The following is a 13,445-nucleotide window of genomic DNA, read 5'->3' as shown; positions in this document are numbered from 1 at the left end:
CCGGCGACTGGCCTAGAAGAGGCCTCGTCGTCAGTTTTGGGCCTCGGATGCCTATCCTTGTCCTTGCGTTTTTTATGAATTCCGGTCGGAAGTTCAGCATAGTGTAATTAAATTTTCTGCCAAAATAATGTCGGGCAAAATCAAACCGACGTTTAATAGTGCGCTTGTTAAACCTAGCACAAAACCGACAACCAGTGACGTTGTGGTCAGGGCCTAGGCATGCGATACAGTAGGAGTAGAAATCCTTATGAGGTATTTGCTTCCCACAAGAAATACAACTATTAACTTTTACTGACATCAGTCTGAGGCAAGAAAAAGTTTCCCCAATGGGGTACTTAGCTTTTTAGAAGACTTCGGTTCTGGATTCGGTATGAAAATCTCAGGAGTCGGCCGACCGGCACTTGCGAACTGCTTCTGCTTCGGGCACCGCGCGGCAAGAAAGACTGAAGAAAATGGCGTGGGCTGCATCTTATATCCCCTTGGCGCACTGATGTCAGGAAAGAAGTGACAGCAACAGATGCCGACTGGGGAACCGCCTGACGGCAGGATAACTCAAGTGTAATGACTGCAGCAGTGTCACATGATGAACATCTGCACTTTACAGAGTACCTGGTAACCTGGGAGGTGACAGCAACAAGGGAAGACAGTGAAACTTTGGCAGCAAAATCTGATGAATCAGTCAATTCCTTAGAAACTTTCTCCAGAAGGGATAAGGCATATTTAGCCATGTGTGCTTGGTAGTTAGTAGTCCTGAAGGCCAGAGTAGCAGAGGTGTAAATTTTCTTACCCAGACGTTCCATGGCTTTTCTGTCTGTTACACAAAGAATGGTGGTGGTAGGTAATAGTTTTGAGGCCTTATCTGTGGAGATGGAAATGGTGGTAGGGTCTGCTGGAGGACACTTAAGAAACTTAGCAGTCTCAGAGACTTTACAAAATCTATCAAGTCTGCGTGGAGCAGGGGGTTGTGAGTCAGGGTTCAAGGATGTTGAAGAGAAGGCATCCAGGAAGGCAGGCAAAATTGGAGGAACAGCAGTAGGAGTTTGGGAATCCATCTGAATGAGGTAATAATACCTTTTTTGAACCTCAGTCATTTCAGATGATTCCCACTTAAAATGTTCCTTCATCTTGGTAATAGTCTCACCAGACATCAAATTCTCAGCTGAGGAGTCAGGATCAACAGATTCTTCCTCTAGGGAACCGTACCCCAAGGGAGAAGAAAGCTGAGAAGTATAAGAGAGGGATTCTTCAGATAAAGAATCAGAAAATTCCTCCTCCTCCCTTAGAGAGGGGTCTGATGTTTGATCCTTGGGCTCAGTATAGAAGGAGGGATGGTCGAAGACCCTGTAGTGGTAGGCCGTAAGGCCATGAAAGCATTAAACAAACTTTGGCTGAAAGCCTGCCAGTCAGGCATGCTTTCAGTAGTAGGTGAAATGTGTTTTCTTTTTTCCTTCGTTTTGAGAGGTCTGGCGGGAGTCTGAAGGGAAGAAGGCCTGGAATCGGGCACCTGTAAGGAACTGGTGGGATCCAATGGACCTACCAAAATCGTGGGTTCCCCCCCAGCATTGGAAACCAACATCAGAAAAGCCTCTATGGACGTGCCCTCCGAGCGAGACTGTGCGGTTTCTGTGGAGGTACCTGCTGTATCCGAGGCTGTGGAGGCTGAATCCTCAACTAGGCCGTTGGCCACAGGCTGTCTCGGACGCAAGAGGTGCAGCGGTAGTGGTAGGCCTGATAGTCTTGGCTTTCTTTTTCTGCGGTTCGGCAGGTACGTTGGCTGATTTTTCAGATAAAGGTTGAGTGAGTGCAGTCGACCAAGCAAAGTTTTGGGCACAAACGCCTGGCAAATGGAACAGGAATTGTAGTCGTGCAACCGACCTAAACAAAAAAGACACTGATCATGGGCGTCCTTGTGGGGTATCTGACGGATGCACTTACACTTGCCCTTTCTGGATGACATGAACAAGCATTAAGATAAAGAAAATGACTGAAAAGGTTCCCCAATGGGGCACTTATCTGATTTCTTCAAGATCCGACGACCGGGAAGGCAGGAACACCTGACATTCAACTGGCGGTTGAGAAGTTCTGAGGGCTAGTGAGTGCAGATGTCACTTTTATGGCCCACATTCCACTAGCCATGTCAGACGTCCCAAGCACCATACAGTGACTGAAAACTTTTGTAAACTGGCCGGACGTTCGGGTAGCAAGAGGAGAAACCCATATGTGATGAATACTGCAACATGTGAACAGAAGTACATTGTCAGGCTTATGTTGGGTAATCCAAGCCAAAAGCTATTGGAGTTCCAAGAAAGTTAGCAAACAGTTGGTGTGATGCAACATGGTCTTGTTATTAAAGGCAATGCAGTGTTTACACAATAACTCTTGACAGTTTTTCCCTAAACAAAAATGGCACCAAGACTAGCAGTCTTTTGGCAGGATCCTTCTCCTGCAAAGGCACTTGGTGGTGATCTTTTCTGGATGTACCACTGACCTTGGGTGATCCAACTCTGATCAAATTGAAAATATAAAATGAAAAGCAGTTAAGATAACATAAAACCGTCAAGATTTCGAAATAGAAAATTTTCCTAGACTAAGTTACTTATTACTCGCTGTAAACCAACTGGAACAAACAACAGGATTGAAAACTGGTGGATTCTTGCAGCAGAAAACAAAGACAACAGCACAGTCTTCTATTTTTACTAGTGAGCATTATACTGATGTTCACAGTATTAGGACAACACCAACTTTGCTGTGGGGATGTTGGAAAACTGTGGGAGTCAGGCTGGAAGGACAAATGTGTGCATGTGGACAATTACCATCTGTGAGGAATTATACTGCAGCAGCAAATCTTTTAATGAGCACAATAAAACTATAAAGATCCAATAACATTATGAAGAGTGAAAAAAATACATGTTTGTTAATAAATGATGACTGATTAGACTAATTACTTGCTAAGCATTAGGGCAATCAATGGTTCCAAGCAGCAAAAGTATGTGGTTTAAATGCTTGCCAATGGAAACTGTATACATGGTTCATATTAGATGGTGGTCACTACACACTGGTATGAAGGCTCAACAATAGCCTGCACAGACGGTAACATTAAAAAAAGTGGATGGATCCAATTATATGCATAGCAAGTATGCCTATGTAATAGATCACTGCCAAATGCAATATTTACTACAGGAAAATCTGCTTACACCTACACAACATGGCTTCTGTCCTAAACATAGTACTTCCACTGCCTTTGTATCCTTCCTTAACACCATTTCATTAGCTAGAGTAACAAGCTAGACCCTTGCTTTTTCAAAGACCTTTCAAAAGCCTTTGACACTGTGTCTCACTCTTTACTACTGACTAAACTAACTAACCTTAACTTCTCCACTGCTACTGTTGCCTGGTTTTCCAGCTATCTCACTGATAGAATGCAATCAGTGAGGTGGTTCTCTGCTCTCTCCCCTTCTCTTCCTGTAAGAATGGGTGTTCCCCAAGGCTCTGTTCTTGGTATGTTACTCTCAAACATCTTTACAAACCTACTGTATACTTCCTGCACCCAGTCATCCCTGATACAATATGCAGACGACTCCACAGTCATCACCATCACTGACACCCCTTCTGAACTCATCTCTATCACTCAGACATCCTTCAACTCAGTCGAAACATGGCTCTCTAATAATATTCTCATTCTGAACCCACAAAAAATGCGAAACTCCTACTCTTCTTACCTAAGAATATCAATCACCTGAAACCTTTCTCTATACTTTTCCCCTTAACAACACCCCAATTGAAGTTTAATCAAGCACAAAACTCTTAGGTGTAATTATAGATCAACTTAAGTTTGACTTACATGCTAACAACTGTATCCAGAAGACTCAACAAAAACTGGGCCTCTTTTACAGAAATAAAAAGTTTCTCACTAACAAAGCAAAAGTAACCCTTTCTCATGCCTACCTCCGACCCAGCCGACTGTACAGCTCTCAAGTCTTCACAAATCTCAGCTCCTCTCTCCTTACTAAACTTGAATCAACCTACAGCAAAGTAGCCCGATTTGCAGCTCATCAAACATACAAGCCCCATCACTGTCTCTCACTAAAACACCTAAACTGGCAAGAATTACCTCAACTTCTCTCTCAGCTCCAAATTATTCACTCCATTCTATACCAGCCGGCCTATTGCCCCAGCTTATCTTCTCTTATCTCTTAATATACTCGCACTAAACCTTTACGCAGCTCAGATCAAGAACTAGATCTATAAACCTAAGACCAAAATGGGATGCAACCTTTACAGCTACCATACTGCAATGTATTGGAACAAATTGCCATTGGAAATTAGGTCCCTCAAACAACTTAAACAATTCAAAGCAGCTACCACGGAATACTTAAACAACCACTGGTCCTGTCACTGCTCTTACCCCTCATAAACTCCCTTACTATTCCCAGCCTGTGCGCTATAAGCCTATTACATTCGTCTCTGCTGCACTATCTCCTACTTCTTTTAACACAGCTCTTCTCAGCCTTCTTTTACCTCCCTTGTAACTGGCATCTTTATTCATGTCAGCAACCTCTTTTTCTTTCATTATTAAAATGTGCAAGTCCTTTCTCTCTCCTATTAAATGAGGACACACAGGAACTGCAATGTGATACTATAATTCATGCCTGCATTGGAACTGCAGTGGTATACTATAACTTATGTTCATATTGCTCTACTGTCAAAATTTTATAGCTTTTTTATTTTACACCATTCTGAAAATTTTTTTGGTGTCATTTGTAAACTTTATTGTTTATTTCTACTGTATTGATTGTAGCTGGACAATCCCAGTCAACAAATGTAAAATAAATAAAATGTAAAAAAATAAATAAATAAATGAACTCTCTGAAAGTTAGATGCAGTGGGTACAAAAATGTCAGTTAATTTGGAACAGTTATTTACTTACTAGGGAAAATGGAACATTAAGCTGATCAAATTAGCCAGGGAATAACGAGATGCTGCTGAAGTCTAACACAAAATAAAAAACGATGCTTCAACACAACCCTCAGAGGATACGTGGGACTGTGGTCTCTGTACAACAACCTTCAAGACCCCACCCTGAGGTGAGTTATAGATTTCCAGTGATGAGCTATAAAATGAAGAACAGTTTATACACTAACAAATGTAGTGGTAACAACACTGACAAACAGTTGCAAACAGAGACACAAGTTCTGCAAAGGCAAATCTGAAAATGATGACTGTGAAACATAGGTCTCAGTTACAACTGACAGGAAGTTTAGCAAACATAACTGAAGTCTAATAAATTTTAAAGCTATTCAGCAGACTCATAAATTATGGTAGAATGAGGTAAAGGTCAGCCTGCACAAAATATCGGTGTCACCCTTCTGGGGATATTCATTGCTCATCTATTATTATTTAGTAATAGCATAATGTCCAACCATTTAGTCCTTCAGTACATGTATTCATCCCCATCAGGCTTTCTGAAAAGCCGACTGAAATGGACAACAAAGCCATGACTTTTTTAATCTTAAAAGTGCAGATTTGCACAGGAACTTCTTCTGGCAGGAAATGGCAACCATCAAAGATGGCATAAATAAAATAAAATAAAATATGTGCTTACCTGGCTGCTTAAGCATGATCTAATGTTAGAAAGCAGCAGATCCAGGTACAAGACTGACCTAAAACAATAAAGTAAATGGTGCATAATTAAATGTGAATACCTACCGCTAACCACCTGGCCAAACAGCTCCTCTGTTGTGTCACCAAAGAAAGGAACGCAGCCCACTAGAAACTCATACAGAATGATTCCCATAGCCCACCAATCAACCGGCTTCCCATAGCCCTGTCTCAAGATGACTTCAGGTGCAATATATTCTGGGGTTCCACAAACCTGCAAAATTAGACAATATGTTTATGAACAGTGTCTCTATAAATGCATCACAAAATGGCAATATTACACATTAACGCAGCAATAGCCTAAGGAAATAGCTTCAGCCCAGCTGCATACAGTAAATTTCCTCATATAAACATCAAGTGACAATACTCCTCACTCCCAATTTAAAACTCTATCATAAAACAAGTATATAAAAAAAAAACAAGAAAAACATTAAAAAATGACTACTGTCTCTAACCTCTCCTAATGGGGTTACAGTCACGCCCATGGATCACCTGAGCATAACCGCTCTAGATGGTATTTGCTTGCATTTCACTGCTCGTTTCTTAGTGGAGTGATTTTGTAATGCTCACATGATGGTGAGGTTTGGGTGATCTGAGGTTGGTGTACTTCAAAGAAAGAGTAACAGAGGTGTTACACTGCTAGTCAGTGGTCATAGTTTCTCCAAGGTGTAGCACACTATTATAGTTAGGATAATAAAATAAAGGGGCACTGTAAGATTTGCCTCCTGCAACAAACATGTTTCTACCTATCATACTTGCTTGTAAAATGAGTAACTCTAATACATATACTTTTAGAATGTGTACACTCAAGGTATCATTTACAGGTTTTGTCATAGATTTACTATGTTGCCAGCTCAGTAGAGTCAAAAAGCCATACAGGATTCATCCTAATGAATGTACAAATTTATCTAGCTTCAGAGTAATGCAGAAAACAGGTCAATGAGAATTAGATATCACTGACATTACATGTTTTAGCCCTCGTTTGTGCACTAACAACTCTATTTGCAAAAGCCAGAGAGGCAGCTTAGTTATAACCATATTAACAAGAAAGGAAGATCATCATTGTTAATTATGCATATAAATAAATAAATAGACACATATAATGAATTTACCACATCATCTTATCTGTGGGAAGGTCCTCTGCTGTGGGGAACTGTTGATTACACTTGTTATGCCTAAGCTTAGTACAGTTCTGAAAACATACAGCTGCCATGCTTGGGAATGGCATATCTCCTACTGGTGCAAAACATGTCGTCATACACCAAACTAAGAAGCCTTCTCTGGCCTCCTCTATCCCAGGTTCTACTCTCATGCATTGAATTATAACAACCAAAAGAGACCACCTCAACGCAGAAATTACAAAAATGCATACCATGGATGAAAATCCACATTCTGATACTGGATAGGCAAACCATACAAAGGGGCCTATGTTTACTGATCGAACAGCATGTTCATCCAAAGGCTCTTCATCGAACACAGACAAACAAAATTTCTTTTAATCGAAAGGCCATATCACTGTAAATAATTTCATGGAACGATCACAGTTGGCCAGCATAAAGGAAGCAGAAAGTAGTACTTACTTACTGGAGTATAGGGAAACATGCCATTTCCCCACTGTAGTGTGATCTTGGGAGTTGGTATACATAATTAGCAGGGTGTGTGTGGGGGTGCCAAATTCTCCCACTTGCTTTACATTTAGAGCCATTAGCAAAGAAAATAAGAGATTCACATATTCAAAGATAGGGAAATCAAGAAAGGCTAGCTTCATTTGCAGATGGTACTATTTTGCATTTGAAAAAATCCAGAAAAAGGACATTTCTGTGTTGTGGAACATTTTGAGACAGTTTCAAATCTTTTTGAGATACAAGACAAATGAAGATTAAAACAAAGGCTATAGTGGTAAACTACATATCCAAGTATTAATTGGTTCAATAATACCGATAGATATGGTGATATGATACGATAATATTAAGGTGCACGGAGCAAAAAGAATTCTGTTATGATAGCTACAGATATCTTGAGAAGAAAAGTACAGCTGTGTAAATTGCACTTAACCCATAAAAGTAGATATTTGAATTTCTCACTGCCACAGAACCCTTTAGGCTACAAAGGTTGCGTCTTGCTAAAGACACAGCAACCGGTCAGCTTCCAAAAGCTCTGGCACCCCCCCCACATTTCTACTCTAACTGTGAATGTCAGACAGAAACTGAGCTTTGGGTTACAGGGCCTTAGTGTCCAAGCTGGTATACTCCATTGGCAGTACTGGGTTATGAAATGTTTGGGTGAGGCCTTGCAAAGCCATCAAATATGAGATCCTGACATGTGGCATCTGATAAGGATGCAGCACACATTACACATCAAAGACAATGTGCATACCTAACACAGGAGTATCCTAAGGGCTTACCTAGTGTGAAGGTCTTTTCAACTCTAACCAGTCAGCTTTTCTTAGATAGAAGGGAGGTGAAAAGAGAGAACTCCCAAAGGCTGAGACTTTGCAGGGGAACTCAGCATCCTACTTCTCATGAGTTGGCCATCTGGAATGGTATGTAAACGGTCAAGTGCAGGAAGAACAGCACTAGCACTCATAGACAAAGTCCCCCAAAGATGGTTGTAGCTGTAACTGCACCCCTTAACATCAGCCAATGACAGACAAAAGTTCAATAATTCGCTAGTCAAGGAGAACTAGGAAGCATGCTTTTTTCTATCTACATTTACCTTATCTGCTGACCATCAAAGCCTCCCTATATTGACCCTGAGCCCAATACCCTCCCCCCCACTGAGTTACCCCCCAAACACCCAAACTCAGAGGCAACAGCCAAATAGAGGGGATATCATCCAGGCAGCCATGCCCTTGTCTGCAGCTCAGCAATGACGGCTTTTCTAGTTAAGGCCCTAACTCCACCAGTAGTGATTAATGTGAGCACCTGCATTAAATCAGGGCTTCCTAGACCATCACAGTACATGTGTATGCTTCCATCCTCAAGCTACTGAGGGCTATACCATCAGTGGTGTGGGACAGCTTTGTTCACTTCCCTGGACTTGGTCATTTTCAGTACTGAATAGGGCTCTGTTTTTATGGTGGCATGTGAATGAAGAAAAACACCTCTTCCTCCTTCAGCATGGGCAAGTTGACCTTCCTTCCCTGTCAAGTTGTTTTGGATCTTGAGCTGCTACCTGAACTCTGGTTCTCTGGATCACAATCAGGGTTTTATCCTTCTAACCCTACACAGTGAGGAGAACTTGGAGATAGGTGGGAAGCCAGAGGCCGCAGCACAGTGGACCTTGAAAAAGTAGGCTCTGATCAATGTCTAGTCTCCAGATCACTTACCTTCTCCCATCTATCTAGGCACAGCCCTGGGTAAGACACCATCCAAGGATGCTATCCTGCGATGAGGTGGGATACAGCAGCAGCTTCTGACACTGTCAGTTGGGGGTTGGGCTGAAGCACGGTCACCTGTCACACTTCTTCATACTGCATGCCTCTCCCAGGCACTACTAGCAGTGGAAGTCCTAGCTTGTTGCTTGGCAATGAAAGAACACTTCAAAGGATATGACTTCTCAAACATCAAACTTGTAAATTTTCTGACTACAAACCAAAATGCAGAAAAGGAATGGGAAGGCAGAGGGGTGGATATTTCATCCTAGGTCAATGCATGACACATCATGGCAAGTCCCAGCAGGGGAAAGAGCAGATGAGCATGGGAGTGGAGATTGTCATAGCTGTGCCAAATCTGGGATACCAGAAACTACACAGTAACTTCAATATTACATCTCAAAATGTAAAACATTCTTGTTACCACTCTCAAAAATACAAGGAAATATGATCAGGTCACTGATCCTAATCAACTTACTACACACTTATGACATGGGTGTCAAGAAATTCACCTTGAGAACAGAGCAAAATGAAGCTCAAGATGTTAAGCTTGACATCCATGCTGAGAACTTGCAAGTAAATTATGATCAGACAGACCCAATCATAATTTTTGTAGTACATGTAGCTTTAGCTGCCCCAGTGTACTACTAGTCACAAAAAAAAAAAATGTAGGAGGGCAAAGTGTTTTTCAGGGTTTACCTTCATGTGTGCGTATTGCACAAGGGCAAAAGGCAGTTTGCAAAGTTTGCAAACGCTGAATGAAAAAAGGTTTGAATGTGCAATGAGCGAATGCACAGTGACATTTGCTCAGTGCACATTTGACGTTCTGGGGCGGATTGCACTATAGTGGGGATCGGAAAATGGTCCCTTTCCCCACTGTAGCGCAATCTCGAATATTAAAGTAGGGTGTGTGTGGGGGGAGCAACCCCCCCACATGGGGGTGCAGGGGGGCTTTTGATATTTATGTTCGAAAATCAGCGAATCTGCTTTTCGATTTGCTGATTTTCGAACAAATTAAATTGTCGCTGTTTTGACTTTCATGGTTATGATTCGCTCATGTGTGCAATCGCACCACTGTGATTCAGTTATGTAAAGGTAAACTGCTTTTCAGCCACGAAAGCTGTAACATTCTTGGCATTGTAACACAGGCAACCAACAGCTTTAAAAGTTGGGACCCACTTCACACTGCCAAAATTTAGTTATTTATGTGGTAGCACAAATTGCATTACGGATTTTAAAGCTATGAAACTGATGCCTAAGCTGTTCTGTCAAAGCTGCCACGTTTGCAGCAGTGAAATACCCAATCACAACAGTTTTGAAGGATGCATAACAAAGGTTGTTGTGCACAATTGGGAGCTGTTATGATTGGGTCTTGTGACACAGAACTGTGCCACAAGACCCAATCATAACAGCTCTGTGTCACAAGACCCAATCATAACAGCTCCCAACGGTGCACAGAGCCTGTTATGATTGGGTCTTGTGACACAGAACTGTACTGCCAGCTTATCTTTTTTGCGAATTGCCGAGTATAATCAGGACAGATAAATGTACTACAAAATAATAAAAATCTAAAGATGCATTCTGCAGTGGCTGCATCATTTTTCTATGATTAGAAAACAATTTTCTTGTAACCTTGCAGTTGATTCTGTAGTTCTGTTATACACATCTTCCAGAAAGACAACACAGCTACCTTCAAAATATCCTTCTGTGTCCTGCTTATTACACTACATTATCTTGGATCCAGCCCTTTACTGTTCAATAGTCGGCAGACATACCCCATCACATCTCAAAATCACATAGGAATTGCTACACATGACCTTATAGGTTCATAGGTGTGTGTACTTGGCTAATGGCCCTGGAGCCTTTACAAGCCTAGCCCATAGGATTACCCTGGGATTGTGCGACCCAACCTTAGTTCCCAGTATCTCTGTAGAGTAGAGCCACTGGAGTGATGCCGGGGTGAATTTTCTATTTCCCATCCACTCATCAAGATTTCTCTTGAAGAGGGCCAGTGAGGTGCCCTGTTTGACATGTATGGGAAGTCTATTCCATACCATGGGCAGTCTCGGGGTTATGAACCTGTCCCTCCGGCATGTTCTGTTGATTGTGGTAATGAGGTTGAGGTCTCTGGAGTGTGTGGTGCACAGGGACTGGGATTTCTTTAAATGTAGCATTTCTAACAGAGCTGAGTCAGATATGGCTTTAAGTCAAGCAGAGATCGCCTCTTAAGCAGGTGATATGAGACAGAGAATAGTTGGATTTTTTTGAGTCTGTCCATATAGGACAAGTGTTTAAGGCCTAGGATCCACTTTGTGAGGTACTTCTGCAGCGTCTCCAGTTGTTGCAGGTGTCGAGTGAGGTACATGCCAAATGGGGCATTGTACTTGATGACTGGCCTAATGAGGGAAGAGTAGAGGGAGACAATGACCTTTTTTTTTACTGGATACAAAACCCTTAGTTATGAGATGTGCCACATAGAAGGACTTTCTGACCACAGTGGCAATGTTGTATCTTGTTGTATATTTCGGCTTTTCCCGGTTAGGGGTTGCCACAGCGGAACTCCGGTCTGCTAATGATTGGCAGTAGATTTTTACATACCGAGTTGCCTTCCCTGACGCACAACCTTCAACGAAGGTACACCCATTAACGCATGTCTCCACACAGAAGACGCTTTAGCTGAGAATCAAACAGGACAACGTCTTACTGTGAGGCGACAACGCTACCGCAGCACCACCACCGCAGTTTCATGTGGTGGTCAAAAGAGAGGTTGCTGTCAACCTGTCTTCCCAGATCTCTTATAACGCCTTCTTTGTTCAGTGGACTACCATCGATGTGGTAATTCATGGGAACTGGGTTTTTCCCAAAGGGGATGACAACACATTTTTTGGCACTGGGCTTAAGGCTGTGGCTCTGACACCAGTTGTTGGTTTCAGTGAGGCCTTTGTGTAGGATGTCAACATCACTTGGGGAGTTAATAGCTCCCAACTGGGAATTGTCTTCAAACTTTGTCAGCCAGAGTCTCTTCGTGTTGGCCTGGACTTCAGAGAAGTAGATACCAAACAGGAGAGGACCCAGGACCAAACCCTGTGGGACTCCACTCATGACTGGTCGGCAGTCTAACCTGGAGTCAGCTACTTTCACACTGTGGGTTCTATCTGTGAGACAGTTTGCAACCCACCTAGTGATATAGGGTTCGATGTCTAGCTTAGTGAGTTTTTCTATGAATCCTGAGTCGGGAAGGGTATCAAAAGCTTTGGCCAGATCAAGGTAGGCTGTATGAACCAACTTGCCATCATCCAGAGCTCTGGTGACCAACTCAAGGAGGTCAACCAGGTTGAGCAGGCATGATCTACCTTTCATAAAACCAAACTGTGTGGTATCCAAAGTTTGGAGACTCCCTATATCCTTGTTTATTAGGTCCATGATGATGCATTCCATATCTTTGCATATCAGACTCGTCAGGCTAATGGGGTGATAGTTTCCAGGGTCTGTAGTCACTCCCCCTTTGTGGAGAGGGATGACTGTAGCAGTGTGCCATTTGGTAGGGACAAGGCCTGAGGTGAGGCTGTGATTGAAGAGGGCACTCAGGTGAGGTGCCAGTTCACTCTGTAGTTCATGTAGAACACAGCCAGGGATATTGTCAGGTCCCACAGAAGCTGTATTCTTGATCTTAATATAGGAAAGTATCATGCTGGTTTATACTAAGAATGTACAACAATGGATAATTAACAGTGGAATAACATCCCACCTAAGCAGGTCAAAACCAGGCAAAAGGGTGAACAAACCAAAGTTGTGACTATTTCAAGTTTACTGTCTGATCAGTTGTTTGACCTACCCTACAGCTGACAGCAGACTTAAGGCTGGACCAGTAGCTGTCAAAGCAGACATTTTTTATGAAGCAGTTAGCATGGTGACATAAATGTGGAGCTGTTTTGTACATAATGAGATGAAACAGCATCATCACTCAAAAGATTTGCTAGATCCAAGGTTACATTCTTAGCAGCAAGACTGCACTAGCCAAAACTGTTTGCTAGCCCTAATATGCCCTGCAAGCACTGCTTGGCACATTTTTTTCCTACCAAATGTGCTTATTTATTACAACTGTAATGAAACATGATTGACAACAAATGCTTATTTTCAAGCATGATCTACTACAAATAAAAGTGAAAAACAGCAGAAGTACAAAACTGTACATAGTTATACACAACTTTCAAACATTGCTGCAGAAAAAAAAATGGATGGCTTATCAGTAGCATCCTAGGAAATGCAGTTCAAAAAGGCTGGCTGGCCTAGCATACTGCGCTGTGACTGCTATCAGTGTAGGACATCTGTCATACACAAATGAGCAATGCTTGATGTCACCATTTAGGTAAAGGACGAGCTACAGACAGTATATATATATATATATATATAT

General features: G+C 42.1%; 1 protein-coding gene across 2 annotated transcripts in view; it reads right to left on the bottom strand.

The window, feature by feature from the left end:
• Window positions 1-13,445, bottom strand: part of MAST3 (microtubule associated serine/threonine kinase 3) — a 1,680,970-nt gene that overhangs the window by 640,838 nt on the left and 1,026,687 nt on the right. For both annotated transcript variants that reach the window (XM_044090757.1, XM_044090758.1), the window contains one exon: window positions 5,707-5,872. In XM_044090757.1, coding sequence (XP_043946692.1) covers window positions 5,707-5,872 — 166 coding nt within the window. The remainder of the gene's footprint in view (window positions 1-5,706; window positions 5,873-13,445) is intronic.

The sequence above is a fragment of the Protopterus annectens genome, chromosome 13.part0 (assembly GCF_019279795.1).
Source record: "Protopterus annectens isolate FY-2018-M chromosome 13.part0, PAN1.0, whole genome shotgun sequence".
Taxonomy (NCBI): Eukaryota; Metazoa; Chordata; order Ceratodontiformes; family Protopteridae; genus Protopterus; species Protopterus annectens.
Note: the sequence above shows the minus strand (reverse complement) of the source record. Positions and strands in the feature narration are given on the sequence as shown.